This window comes from Dreissena polymorpha, chromosome 7 (assembly GCF_020536995.1).
Source record: "Dreissena polymorpha isolate Duluth1 chromosome 7, UMN_Dpol_1.0, whole genome shotgun sequence".
Classification (NCBI taxonomy): domain Eukaryota; kingdom Metazoa; phylum Mollusca; class Bivalvia; order Myida; family Dreissenidae; genus Dreissena; species Dreissena polymorpha.
The window spans coordinates 84,512,625-84,528,097 of record NC_068361.1 but is presented as its reverse complement, the minus strand read 5'-3'; the positions used below and the strand labels follow the sequence as shown (position 1 = coordinate 84,528,097).

Genomic DNA, 15,473 nt, shown 5'->3' with positions numbered 1-15,473 from the left:
GGAAATGGGGCCCCGGAATTTGACCCACAAACAAATTATATTATACCAGAATGTTGAGTTACATGAAAAAATAATTTTTGTTTTTCACACAGACAATAGAAATAGTATTATTTATTTATTTTAATTTACTACAATTATTGTGAATAATAAACATGATATACTAGCAGATTCTTTTACATACAATTATTCCTATATCCATAACTTTTCCAAGCATATTTATATCTATTTTAAGACCATAAAAAAACACATGTATCTTTCAAACCAATGCCTCTTTCAAAACGCATGTTATACTGCGGTAACACCACAGTGTTTAATTTTACTTTTTATATTATGTGGTTTCCCTTTCCGCTAGTTGTATGAGTGACAGAACGTATAAAATACACATTTATACATCCTGCCACTCCTTCGCAATAGTAATATGTCAGAATAAGTTATTTTTGTATCTCTTTCAATGTAAGTCAGGACTATAAGCAAATGCAAATAATAAATAAAGGATGAGAAATTAAGCTTCATGTTAAAAACACATTGTTACTTAACATCATAGAAGATCAGTTCAATTGTACAGAAATGTTGGAATATTAATACATTGTAGATAACATTTAGGATTCTACTATATAGATCCCATCACGATCACATGCCAAGAAAATATTAGGCAAATAAATCAATTACATGTATTTATATGACAAGCTCCTTAGCCAGCATCATGCTCTTTGTAGGAGAAAAATAATCTACTGCGCAATACAGTTATAGATCATCTAACTCAAATTAATGATCGAGAAAAAGTATCTACTGCGCAATACAGTTATAGATCATCTAACTCAAATTAATGATCGAGAAAAAGTATCTTCTGCGCAATACAGTTATAGATCATCTAACTCAAATTAATGATCGAGAAAAAGTATCTACTGCGCAATACAGTTATAGATCATCTAACTCAAATTAATGATCGAGAAAAAGTATCTACTGCGCAATACAGTTATAGATCATCTAACTCAAATTAATGATCGAGAAAAAGTATCTACTGCGCAATACAGTTATAGATACTCTAACTCAAATTAATGATCGAGATAAAGTATCTACTACGCAATACAGTTATAGATCATTGAACTCAAATTAATGATCGAGAAAAAGTATCTACTATGCAATACAGTTATAGATCATTTAACTCAAATTAATGATCGAGAAAATGAGTATCTACTATGCAATACAGTTATAGATTATTTAACTCATATTAACGATCATAGAATTGTTATATACAACTGTTTATTTGCATGATAGCCACTTATATTCGACAAGCCTAAAAAAGTTACAGCGATCAATAATGAATCTCCTAGAAAAACACACAATTTGGTACAAGGCAGCTACATCTGCAGCAAGCTGTATCCAATATAATCAGTACATGAATGTTCTGCCTTAGCGCAGGAATTGTCATTTCTGTATTTGCGTGAGTATTCAAACAAGGTTTTCAGTGCAGCTTGTGCCATGCATTTACATTTATATTGAAGAATAATGAGAGTTAATGGAATAGAAAATGCATGCACGATGCTGCTTTAATTGAGTCAAACCAGTTTTGGGCCAATTACATGAAGGGCTTAGATCGCTCCATTCCAGATCTCAACAAGAGATGTGTTTGTCAGAAACACAATGCCCCCTATTGCGCCGCTTTGAAGCCATATCTTTAACCTTCGACCTTGACCTTTCACCACTCAAAATGTGCAGTTCCATCAAATACACATGCATGCCAAATATCAAGTTGCTATCTTCAATAATGCAAAAGTTATTGCAAAACTTTAAACAAGGTTACAGTTTTGGGACACACACAATGAATGAGAGGGGGGGGGGGCATAAAAAGTAAACTGTTTTCCAAATGACTGTCTAAAATGTTGAAACTTAAGTTTAACAGCAAGATTGTATTGTACCAGGGGAAAGAAGGTTTTCTTATGACCGGTAAGACTTCAACATTAATTTAAATCAAACAAGTTTAAGCTCTTTGCATCTGGTTTCGAACAACAACCCTCATATGTGTTTGTGCTAAAGTCTTGTCAATATCATGGCACATGTAGTTCTTGCCTCAATTGTTTTGCTAACTCATGAAAAAAATAGATGAACATTTGGTAGTGTGGGTTCTGCCCAATACAAACAACAGCTCAGAATCAACAGATGAGACTTAATATTTTGGACTTAATATTACTTTGATGTACTGTTCAGCAGTTAATTTTGTTTCTATTATTTTAACTTTATGACATATCCATTACATTGTTATATGTTTCTCTTTAGAATTTTTGTAACAGCAGTTGTCTATCTCATTGCACTGATTCTATCAAACTAGTGAAAATACATTTTGCCCTTTAGGCAATGGCAAATTGATCCGATGTTTACTAGCTTTGCGACATATGACATTTGTAAAATGAAATCAAGTAGTTGTGCACATGCATCTGTCAAGTTTGACTGGCTTTTAAATTTTTTAAAGTGATATTATGGGCATTTTTCACTGGTGAATTGAGCTGAAAAGAATTAACAGGTCAGAAGAGTTAGTTAAAATGTGGTATCTGACCAATTATCTGCAACTCATCTTGCTACCAGTTGTTTATAAAAATATATATTATATTTGATATTTTACATGACTCACCCAGTCCTCTAAGCCGAAACGATCTGTAAAACAAAATCATGTCTTTGTGTCGTATGAACGAATCTGCACTAAAACTAAATTTAGATTCACATCGTACATAAAATAATTTCTGTCGTCAGTTGTCAAAAAATACGAAAGTACGCTTGATATTCAAATGCATTATTTTTCTCTTTCCAGGATATTGTTTTAGTATATTGATGCTGCTATAACAAATAAAAGTGTATCAAGGCCCTCAATCCATTTTAGGGGAAGCGGGTCGCTTCCCTCATGAGGGGGAATTTTCGCGGCGTTTCGCTTTTGGGGGGATTTTTTACTTACTCTATCATTCATTATTACATTTGTACATGTTTGCACTATATTAGTGAGAAACCTGGTTTCTTGGGATTTCATAAACCTAGTTTCTCATTAGAACCTAGGTGCTCATGAGAAACCTAGTTTCTTTGGATTATGCGTCGAACCGCTTGCCATAATTAACCTCCAGTTGTCTCCCATTGCGTGGTACACGCTGGCGGTTTGTTGGTTTGTATGCCAGTCCGTCACGGTTTCCGCGTTCATTTTCAGGAGCTTTTGAACCGATGTGTATGATAATTAAAACTATAAATCAAACTAAGGTATCAAACAGAGATGCGCATATCGTTTTATCGTTCCAGTTTGATGAGTTCTGTATGAGTCATTGCCCTTTAAATATTTCTTTACATATACAATTTTTTGTTTTTAATGAATAATTTGCAGAGGTAGCTTTAATGCATTTTGATACGTCAAGTTTAAAATTAGAAATAAAAATAATCTCAACAAGATGTGTTTGTGAAACACAATGTCCCCCTGTATGATGTTTGACCTTAAATGATGACCTTGACCTTGTGAAGGATGACATTGACCTTGACCTTTCACCACTCAAAATGTGCAGCTCCATGAGATACACATGCATGCCAAATATCAAGTTGCTATGTTTAATATTGCAAAAGTATTCATAAAATAAGAGATTTGGGCCACATATATTTGACCTCTGACCTTGAAGGATGACCTTGACCTTTCACCACTCAAAATGTGCAGCTCCATGAGATACACATGCATGCCAAATATCAAGTTGCTATCTTCAATATTGCAAAAGTATTTATAAAATAAGCGATTTGGGCCAGATATATTTGACCTCTGACCTTGAAGGATGACCTTGACCTTTCACCACTAAAAATGTGCAGCTCCATGAGATACACATGCATGCCAAATATCAGGTTGCTATCTTCAATATTGCAAAAGTATTTATAAAATGAGCGATTTTGGCATCATATATTTGACCTCTGACCTTGAAGGATGACCTTGACCTTGACCTTTCACCACTCAAAATGTGCGGCTTCATGAGATACACATGCATGCCAAATATGAAGTTGCTATCTTCAATATAGCAAAAGTTATTGCAAAATGTTAAAGTTGGCGCAAACAGACCAATGTACAGACCAACAGACCAACAGACCAACAGACAGGGCAAAAACAATATGTCCCCCACTACTATAGTGGGGGACATAAAAATGTCGAATTGCTAAACTACTTGTGTACTTATCTGTTGAATATTTGTGACAACAGGCATTTGCTGTCGGAGACCGACTCTTGTTCATATGTACGACGTTTTCCGTGCATGGGTGTTCTTGAGGAATGAAATTAGTAAAGTAATCAGTCGACATTGGTCTGAACACGTTAATAAAAAATTTAACTGTTTATGAAATACATCTTTAATTGTAAATATTATTTTGAGACTAAAAGTTGAAACAAATTCAGATCAATCGTTACATAATACATTGTTACATCATTAAATGAGTTTCAGATATTCAGTTCCCTTGTTCGGGCCTCAAACGACTGTACGGTACAGTTTTCTATTTTAAGTATGTCTGTGATATAGTAAGCAATCATTATGGTATAAATAAAAGTTTTATCTCTATTGATAATGTGTAATAATGTATTATTCATTCGTAAGATATCGGCAACACTGCAAGAAAAACTTATGCACTAAAGACTTTGCAAACATATTTCAATAACTTGAGATATCTGCAAAAATAAAGTTCTTAACGGCGTGTTTTCATTCTGTCAAGTCCGTGTGTAATCATATGTGAACCCCATTGATCCTGCGCCCTGAATAAAATGCGTCCCGTATTCCAAACGAGCAAGTTTATGCCATCCGATGCGTAATTCTGAAAACCTAGGTTCTCATGAGAACCTAGGTTCCATAAGAACCTAGGTTCTCATAATGAGAACCTATGGTTCCCAAATGAAAACCACGGATATGGCAAGCAGTTCGACGCATAATCCCAAGAAACTAGGTTTTTAATGAGAACCTAGGTTTTCAAATGAGAACCTAGGTTGTCATGAAAACCTAGGTTGTCATTTGAAAACTTGGGTTCTTGAAGCCATGTGCAATCTTCAAGCGAGAACCTAGGTTCTCATTCTGAGAACCTAACCTAGGTTCTCATGAGAAACCTAGTTTCTTGGGATTATGCGTCGAACCACTTGCCATAGACAATGAATGCCTTGAAAAACATCAGGAATAGGTGAAGATGACAATGTACCAATTTAAAAATAAACTTTTAATAGAAACTTGACAAAGATGGAGGTGAATATGCATAAGAAATTGAACCAGTTAAGGGAGACATTAATACCAGTAGTTGTTTTTAAACATACATGTAGATGAAGACAATTAGAAAATTTCCCCCAAAACATTACAAACTTTTCCACTAAACTCAATTATAAGATTAATTACTTTATTATATAGCAATATACCGGTACATGGAATACCTGCCATAGCACTTAATACTATAATATTAATTTAATAAAGCTGATAAATAAGCACTAATGAAAAATTATAATATTGTTAGTTATAAAAATATTAATAATGTCTCATTTTTCCCAACTTCAATGCTTTATCGTGCGATATTTCCCAATAAAGTAGGCACATGCTGATTATTGCTGAAAAATATATATTAGCACAAAAATCACTGAACACTTTTTAGTGATTTATAATATTTCATAAAATTAATATAAATAATTAAGCTTTCACAGCCAGGGATGTTATTTTGTTTTTTATTACTTTTTTTTTTAATTTTCATTTTGGCAAACTGTGAACATGTCCCTTAGAATACGCTTTCAAACCTTGCCTAATTTCAACAATTATGCATTTCCAAAATGAAATTTAAGACAAATAAGAACACAATTTTGATATACCTACATGCATATACATGTATCAGTCCACTCAATAGTGCTTTCTGCCCATACCGTACTCTATAACCTGCCTTGTTAAATCAAATCTGAAGTAAAAGTACAAGTTCCATGTTTTGCAATGATCCCAGAAAGTGCAAGATGTAATTTCCTGGTATAACATGTGTGATCTTTTTTTCTGCAGATACAAAAGATAAAGCTCTCTGGGTTATATCTGGCACAATTTTATTGCCTGGGAGTGCCCACTGTATCACTATTTCAATCATATTAAGAAAAACCAGAAATTCTCTAGAACTTATAAAATCAACTTTTTGTGTTTGCATCTTATCTTATTCAAAGAAATCCAAACAGGTTTTGTTTGATTTATGTCTTTTAATAATGTTATTATTGCATTCCACACTTGTTTTTCATAAGAAAGACATCAAAGTTGGTTTTATTCTAAATGAGAAATTTAAATCTTTGTTTTGGTCAATCCAATATAAATTTAAACTATGTTACATGTAAGTGTTTCTGCATTGATTATTAATTATTTTTTTACACTATTATTATATTTGTTATGACATAATGTATACGCCTTCTTTTGTTATAAACAATCATCAACAAAAAAGTTCAACCAACATGACTTTAATAGAGCTAAAACGATGTTGAATGACCCAGTTACCTTGTTCAACGATTTGAAACTAATTAGCGTAACTTCAGCCTTGCTGTTTGAATTCACCGGCATCGGTAAATATCATAACAAGCTTTACACTCACTCTGCAAACATGGTGATTTTTAAATTCAACACCAAATTAACATTTCTGGCTTAAGACCACCCAGTCACATGGTATTCAATTTCTTCAATACACTGATCACTGCTGGTATTCAAAACTGAACAATTATACTTTTAACCCCAAATCACACAGACTGGCATAGTGTTTGTTTGGACAATTTAGCATTAATGTTTATTTTTACATCACTGTGGGAACAGGTACTGAGTGAGGAAGAATTACAATACATTGAATTTGACTCTTAAATCAAATTTGAAATTATAACATGCAGCTGTACAGGGTCCTTACCGACCACTTGCATTATATACACGAGTAGAGGAACTCAGGATGGTACAAACATTTCTTACTTTCTGATTCCCGATACACAAATGTTTTAAGAGTGCCATTTTCCTGTTATTATAATAATCTGCAAGTCCACTGTACCCAGTGATTTTTTTTAATTTATACTTTACATCTTGTGCCTTTTCGATAGTGAAAAAAGGAACGATAAACTATGAAATTTCGAAAAATGGAACATCATTAAGTAGATACTATCATTAAAAATAACAGTATTCATATTGTTTTAATGTGCATGTTTAACTGCATTTCTAAATTTATGTCATTAAGTGCTACAGAATTATATCGCTGTACAATTAAATCAATAAACCAATTGTTGACTTCATTGGAAAAGTTTGTCAACATTTTTGGGAAAATTTGGTCCGATTTTGGGGAAAAAATGTTACTTTTTGCAATTGGGTAGCTGAGCCTTAAAAAAAATTCGCTGGTACCAGTTGTTAAATTTGCTAATTTTTTTGTTTTGTTTAAATTCATGGGAGCATTACAAAGCAAATCTGTTAACAAATATAATTCTTTAATACATTTTTTTTTAAGTTTTAGAGATGAAACACTCAAATGTGTTCAGTGTTTATTCTCCCCATCTTGGTAAAATTATCTATAGCCATCAACTTTGGAATTTAAGTGTCAATTTTTTAACTTTGGGAAAGTGTATTATTGTTTAATTTATGACATTTTAATAAAAATATTTATTTAAATAAAACAGAACATTTTAATAATAAACAAATCAGTAAAATGAATATTGGAACTTTCAAACCATTATTTCTACACTTAACACCTTTAATTCACAACATCTGACATCTGAAAGTCAAACCAATATTTGTGAATTTTAGGACTGGCTTTGGTTAAACTAATACTTGATGCAATTTGGAATATGACCAAATAACAACTATAAAAAAATCAGTGTTAAAAGAGTTTTGGTATTGATCTTGTACCAAAACAAGTGGAAATAGGCAACTTACATGTATTTAGCTCAAACTGTAGTTCTGGCTGCCATAACTTTAAATGTCGCTTATTGTGATTTTTCACAGGCGCGACTTTATAGTTATGGACCAACCCCATTAAGAAAGTCAACCAAAAATTTCCGAAAAAAGTTGACAGTTAACAAAGACCGGTCCAAAACAGCTTTTAAATGGAGTTATTGGCCCAAATCAACCACTTGATCGGAAAGATTGACATTTTTCACATTTAACTGATATATTCTGTCACAAAATACTATCTTAAACATTAAAAATTTATCTATTCTGCTCTTACATATCGAGAAAAACAGCGATGTGACAGACTTTCTTGAAATGCCAATCTCCCGAGATTTCACGGTCATATGACATTATTTCTATTTTTAGTAACATACCATGTGCTCAAGTGTTTTCAAATTCAGAATGACATTTCCCGGTATTTTAGATTATTCTCGCTTGTTTTAAAAAAAATTGTAGTGTAAATACAAACTCAAGGTAAATATTATTTAAAACTACCTGACTCACACTGAAGTCAGTTTTATAATCAAACAGACGTAAGTTGTTAATCACAAATTAAAGATTTCAGAAAAGGTAAGAAATGTTACCAATTTCAGCAAAAAAATGTCAAGGTCGATCCGAAAGTATCCAAATGAAAACTCGTCACACGACAAAGCGACAATGGCTTCAAAATTGTGAATTTCAGACTGATGAGAGTAATTTTCATCTATTGTAAGATGCATTTGAAACCTTAAAATATTCCCCGATGCAGTAATTTATATTCATTCACCAATATATGTAGAAATGTATCCAAGAAAATGAGTTTTCTTGGATTTATAGCGTGACATAAATATATTACGACTCTGGTTGACTTTCGATACAGGGTTGGCTTCAGCGTACAGGTATGTCAATACTATATAAACTGTACGCTGAAGTTTCTTTAGCTACTCAAACTCATTTAACTGTAGCCTATAAAAAGCACCATAAGTGCTTTTAGCAATAGTGATAATTAATAACTGCACCAAAGTTTTTACAAGTTATGATACACAGCAAATATAAATTGTTTTATTCTCTTTTAAATGTATCAAATGAAAGTTTATAACAATGATTATTGAAGATTAAGTACATGTAGTACTATAAATTGAATATTGGTAAATAATAACTGTTTCATCATCCTGCAGTTATAATCCATGTTTAGTACATGTAATTAAGGAAATATTCCAGACCAAGTAAGAGTTTGGAAAACCTCACTCTTCATCTGGCAATAAAAACACAGTTGGCCCATTTTTAATACCTTCAAAATCACATACTGTTTCCTATGTTTTTAAATGAAAATTCCATGGGTGCATAAAAAGGGTCAGCATGAGCATTGTTTGTAAAAGTGTGTATGAATTAATGTTTTTTTATTTCCAAAGGCTAGTACAATACATTATAAAATCTATTGGAAGATAACTGCACATAGACATGCTTTTGCTTACCACAGTCTTCGAAATTAACACACGCCCGATCGCCCGTGGCAAGTAAAATTACTGCCAGGCACATACAAAAATTCACGTTTGTGGCCCGCCGGGCATGTAAATTATTGAAGCCAATTGACATTTATAAAAAAAAATCGTAAGCGGTTCTTGATATTTGCAGATCTATTTTTCAATTTTGCGAACAAACACCTTGCCGTAAGTTGTAAAACAATGAAATTCGATTGGTTTAACAACATGCACCTGCTTGCACATGTCATCGTTATTGTTTTTGACCGATGCAGTTCGGTCACATTCGGTTCTTATCGACGGTTTCTCTAGACATTAATCGAGAAGATGCTTTTTGAATCGATCATTTCAATCAAGTAATACGCTTCCGTTTTTGTCAATGTAAACAAATGTCATTGTCGACATAGAGGCAGTATCTTAGGTATGTTGATGGGGCTAAGCCCGATAAAGCACTTCCAAAATAGAAAATTGACAATGATTTAGAGAAAAAGGAAGCCAAGAAATGGTACGAGGACACCAGAGAACGCTCTTTTCAAGAGCACTGGTGTAACGATCGACCGTCTTAATTCTAGTGATTGATTAGATGTAATTGTATTCACTACTATTGAAACAAATGTTCTGCTTTACTATGTGTAGCATGCAAGTGTTAAAATGTTGTGATTTGTTATAATTTTGGTTAAAAAAGTTTGGGCATGTAAAAAATATGTTGGGCATGTAAAAATTTTTAAGTAACTGGCCCGACTGGCATGTAACTTTTCAAAGCTAATTTCAAAGACTGTTACCGGTAGTTTAAATATGTATATACAATTGTAATAATTAACACAAAAATACTCACGCGAGTTGACGGCCGCCATTCCTGATCGCCCTTCGCACACCCACAGCAATACCATCCAAACGAATAACATTTTTGTCTGAATACACATGAGATGATCAGAAACACATACAAATGTAGCCGAAGTCACGATTTCTTTAGACTTAGTCGGGCCAGTCGCATGGCATGACCGACATTACAGAAACAAACATATTAACAAAAAAATCAGTATGGTTAGTCGTAGTCAATCATATATTGCAGTATGCAAGTTTTTCAAGTCATTTAATTTCACGTCAAGTTTTCCTTAAATTTTCAAATTAGCAACAATCGACAAAGTAACACACTTTTGAACTGAAGTTCAAAAGCTGAAAAATCAAGTGAATTTAACTGCTTACTGTGGTATAAGTTCTGAGTGGTATTCCTAAGCGAATTTAAATATCCGATGACATTTTTTTAAAGAATCCTATCTAAAGTTCACATTGAACTAAGATTTTAATGAGTGCGTTGACACTTCAAATTAGCACACTTCAATTTATATTCATCAAATGCACTTAAATTACCTCGAAAGCAGTAAGTTATTCAGTATTGTATTTCCAATTCTTTGAACTTTATGTAAATGTATTCACAAAAGCAGCGAGTTAACATCACTTTCAGAGAAATGTACCAGAATACATACAGTCTGAAAATTACCCCTCACCCTGTGTGGCAATTAATGTTCACAATTAACATCAAACACTAGGCCACTTCAGTCTAGTTAAATACCTGTTAAAACAAGCTCAGGAACCAACTGTTTCACACCAGCAGATGTTTCAGAATATTAATGGCATCTGAGTTGATATTGGGCTCAATTTACGACTCTCAACTTGTATATGTTATAAATTTCCAATATATGTACATGTACATGTATAGAAATGCAGCATCTACTATCTTCTCACACATATAATACTGCGACTCAATGTTCAGTTGGTCACTTAAATGACAGTTCATCCGTTTCTATTTGTTGGTCCCTGCTTCTGTGATTTCTGAGTCTGCAACAAAAAATTGTATATCAACATAAATGGTCATTTATGCCATGCATTAATTGTAATGTGGCGTAATTGAATGTCAAACGCACTTAATCTTTTTCGTAAAAACAAGACAAGTCTCTGACTAATTTCTAAGTATTTCTTATATTTTTCTATTAAAATACTTTCTAACACCAATTCTAAAATTATAGTTTTAAATCTTAATGTTTCATTCCAATCTAACCGCAGAGTGCCGTTTTGACACAAAACATCTCGTTTTATATCGAAATACACATAAACATAAAATAATAATATTTCTTATAACATATTTGATTGGTCAAAGCGTTTTACTGAATACTTGTTAATTTCTGATTGGCATGGTCAAAGAATTTCCTTACTACTTGTTAATTTCTGATTGGCATGGTCAAAGAATTTCCTTACTACTTGTTAATTTCTGATTGGCATGGTCAAAGAATTTCCTTACTACTTGTTAATTTCTGATTGGCATGGTCAAAGAATTTCCTTACTACTTGTTGATTGCTGATTGGCTGACCGCTTAAGTATTGTTCTAAATCACACTCCCCGGAAATGGTGTGACCAAATTATTCACGCTTTTACCCATTTACCGGATATTCATCGTAGACGTCTGATTAGACTCGCGTGACCATTTCAGTGGATGTTTTTGATTGCTAACCCAGATTGCACTTCTGGTGATAATAAGATATTATTGTAATCATTGTTCTTGCATAGTTAAACGGAGGTACTAGATAATTTAACTAGAAATTGCGCGCCAGAGGCCGACGCGTATCCCCACGCCGCATGTTTGACCCAGGGGCGCCTCAGGGTTGGTAATGGGGCCATGCATAGTTGAGATTGACCGTATTGTCATAAGAGAAGTTCAGTATCAATTAGAAGTGAATTGGTGTAGAAATGAAGAAATTATAGTAAAAGGCATTTTTGGATGGGCGTGGCCTATGTGGGCGGGTTGCCCCAGGGTTGGTAATGGGGCAATACATAGTTGAGATTTACCGTAATGTCATAAGAGAGGTTCAGTATCAATTTGAAGTAAATCAGTGTAGAAATGAAGAAATTATAGTAAAAAGGCAATTTTGGGTGGGCGGGGCGCCCCAGGGTTGGTAATGGGGCCATGCATAGTTGAGATTGACTGTATTGTCATAAAAGAGGTTCAGTATCAATTTTAAGTGAATCGGTGTAGAAATGAAGAAATTATAGTAAAAGGCAATTTTGGGTGGGCGTGACCTTTGTTGGCGAGGAGCCCCAGGGTTGGTAATGGGGCCATGCATAGCTGAGATTTACCGTAATGTCATAAGAGAGGTTCAGTATCAATTTGAAGTAAATCAGTGTAGAAATGAAGAAATTATAGTAAAAGGCAATTTTGGGTGGGCGGGGCGCCCCAGGGTTGGTAATGGGGCCATGCATAGTTGAGATTGACTGTATTGTCATAAAAGAGGTTCAGTATCAATTTAAAGTGAATCGGTGTAGAAATGAAGAAATTATAGTAAAAGGCAATTTTGGGTGGGCGTGACCTTTGTTGGCGAGGAGCCCCAGGGTTGGTAATGGGGCCATGCATAGCTGAGATTGACTGTATTGTCATAAGAAAGGTTCAGTAGCAATTTGAAGTGTGTGGAAATGAAGAAATTACAGTAAAACTGCAATTTTGGGTGGGCGTGGCCTATGTGGGCGGGACGCCCCAGGGTTGGTAATGGGGCCATGCATAGTTGAGATTGACCGTATTGTCATAAGAGAGGTTCGGCATCAATTTGAAGACAATCGGTGTAGAAATGAAGAAATTATAGTAAAATAACCTAAAACAGAAATGTGTTTGTCAGAAACACTATGTCCCCTTGTGCGCCGCTTTGATTTGGGTTTTTTTGACCTTTGACCTTGAAGGATGACTTTGACCTTGACCTTTCACCACTCAAAATGTGCAGCTCCATGAGATACACATGCATGCCAATTATCAAGTTGCTATCTTCAATATTGCAAAAGTTATTGCAAATGTTAAAGTTGGCGCAAACCAACAGACCAACCAACCAACAGACAGGGCAAAAACAATATGTCCCCCACTATAGTGGTGGGGGACATAAAAATGAGTGAAAATCTCTGACCCGGCCCCACCCCAACCCCAATAACTTTTGACCCAGGGGTCAGATCAAAATTCTAAATAGTGCAGGGTCGCACATATGCTCATAGCTACCATGTGAATAAGTTTCAAGGTTGTAGTGCTAATAGTGTAGGAGGAGATAGTGGCCAGGACGGACAGACAGACAGACGGCGGAGATAACCACAATATCCCCACGCTTTCAAAAAGCGTGGGGATAACAATGGAACTTGAAGTTGGACTGGTTTGAAATCTTTCAACAATAGACAGTGAGAATAGCCACACATAACCAAAATGAGTTTTTAGAGTGGAATGCTTTAACAACTATTTTCAAAGGTTAGTCTTATATTTTGTCTTGATTTTTTTTTCAAATCATCAAATAAGATATTAAGATCATCTGCCATAAAATGCTAATGTATATATGTAAATTACTATAGTTTTTTACACACATGTCTCAATAATTATTTATAATTTTATGTTAAACTTTTATTTGTTTACATCCGTATGAGAATAGTTTTTATCCGGATTTGGCACTTAAAAAAAACTATACATAGATCTTAAGTAATATGAGCATTTAACTCAGTACGGTTACGTTTTTTTAATGCCAACAAAAATTAGTGGTGAGAAAGTTTATTGATGTAAGGAAGACTGGTCTTTACGACGGAATTCTTTCACGGGAAAAATCGATCACTCGTCGGTTATGTAATCCAGTCACATTTAACACAATGGTTAGAGTTGCGCCCCTTTGAAAAGTTTTGTTTACTTTAGAACGCAACGATGTCTGGCGAAAATTAATGGCCGAAAATGAATGGCTCGACGATTTCAAAAGATATTTCCAGCAAAAATAAAAGGCACTGGCGATTGGGAACGGTACTTAGGATCGTTGGGAACGGTATATATGGAGATTGGGAAAGGTCCGGTGCTAAAATTGGGAAGCCTCCGGTAGGCTTTGGGAAAGGTACCGTTCCCCGGTACTAGTTAAAGAAGGAAAAAAAACGCTGATGTACTTTAACATTGGCCATTATAACTTTTGCAATATTGAAGATAGCAACATCATATTTGGCATGCATGTGTCTATCTCATGGAGCTGCACATTTTGAGTGGTGAAGGTCAAGGTCATCCTTCAAGGTCAAAAAAACAAATCAAGGGGAAATTATAAGCTTTAAAGGGAGGTAATTAATGAACCTGTCAAATCAAAGCGGCGCAGTAGGAGGCATTGTGTTTCTGACAAACATATCTCTAGTTTTATGTTATTTTACATTATCTTTTTCATTTCTACACCGATTTACTTCCAATTGATACTGAACCTCTCTTATGACAATACTGTCAATCTCAACTATGCATGGTCCGATTAGCAATCCTGGGGCACCCCCTGGGTCAAACATGCGGCGTGGGGATACGCATCGGCCTCTGGCGCGCCATTTCTAGTTAAAGTTATATTTTATGTATACTCCAATATTATTTATATTTAACAAATAATAATTATTTTCAAATTCTATACTCATGGCCTATAAGTGCGGCTATACATCACAAAGATTTATTATTAAATTCCCAAACTTCACTTATGTTATTATAGTTTCCAACATTCAAATATTTTCTTTATAGAACCATTATTATTATGAAATAAGATGTATCAATACTTACAAAAGATATTTTATTTCTACATATTACTGTAAATAGACTTTTAACATTTTATAATTACATTATTAAAATATCTGTTTAATTTCTGAAATGCACAAATGATTTTGTTATATAATTAAAACATCTCTTGATAATTTCTGAACTACAATTATGATAATTAAATTTAACTTATAAATTTCTATCACATTATTTATATTATCTGTTACTAAATTTCTATCATATTGTAATATATATAGGATCTGGCACGAGTTGTCATATCATACCATATTTTATTAAACGAGTTCAGGAATTTTGTTAGTAAGCGAGCCTTTGGCGAGCTTACTAATGAATTTCCTGGACGAGTTTAATAAAATACGGTATGATATGACGAGTGTCAGATCTTTTTTATCACATGCTTTTAAATGAGCAAATTAAATAAATATTCACGCAAACATAATGAAAAATCCAGAACGTTGTTTACAGTTCGTGACGTCATTTGACGTTGCAACGTCATTTCAGCAAAATTACAAAATGCGATTGGTC

General features: G+C 33.9%; 2 protein-coding genes across 4 annotated transcripts in view; both read right to left on the bottom strand.

The window, feature by feature from the left end:
* LOC127837734 (ecotropic viral integration site 5 ortholog-like) overlaps positions 1-15,473 on the bottom strand; it is a 310,389-nt gene that overhangs the window by 18,130 nt on the left and 276,786 nt on the right. The gene's annotated exons all lie outside the window — the stretch shown is intronic.
* The window catches only part of LOC127837738 (uncharacterized), a 107,699-nt gene that overhangs the window by 80,108 nt on the left and 12,118 nt on the right, over positions 1-15,473 (bottom strand). The window contains exon 2 of the mRNA XM_052365054.1: positions 10,209-11,212. Within this exon, the coding sequence (XP_052221014.1) occupies positions 10,209-10,296 (88 nt within the window). The 5' untranslated portion in view covers positions 10,297-11,212. The remainder of the gene's footprint in view (positions 1-10,208; positions 11,213-15,473) is intronic.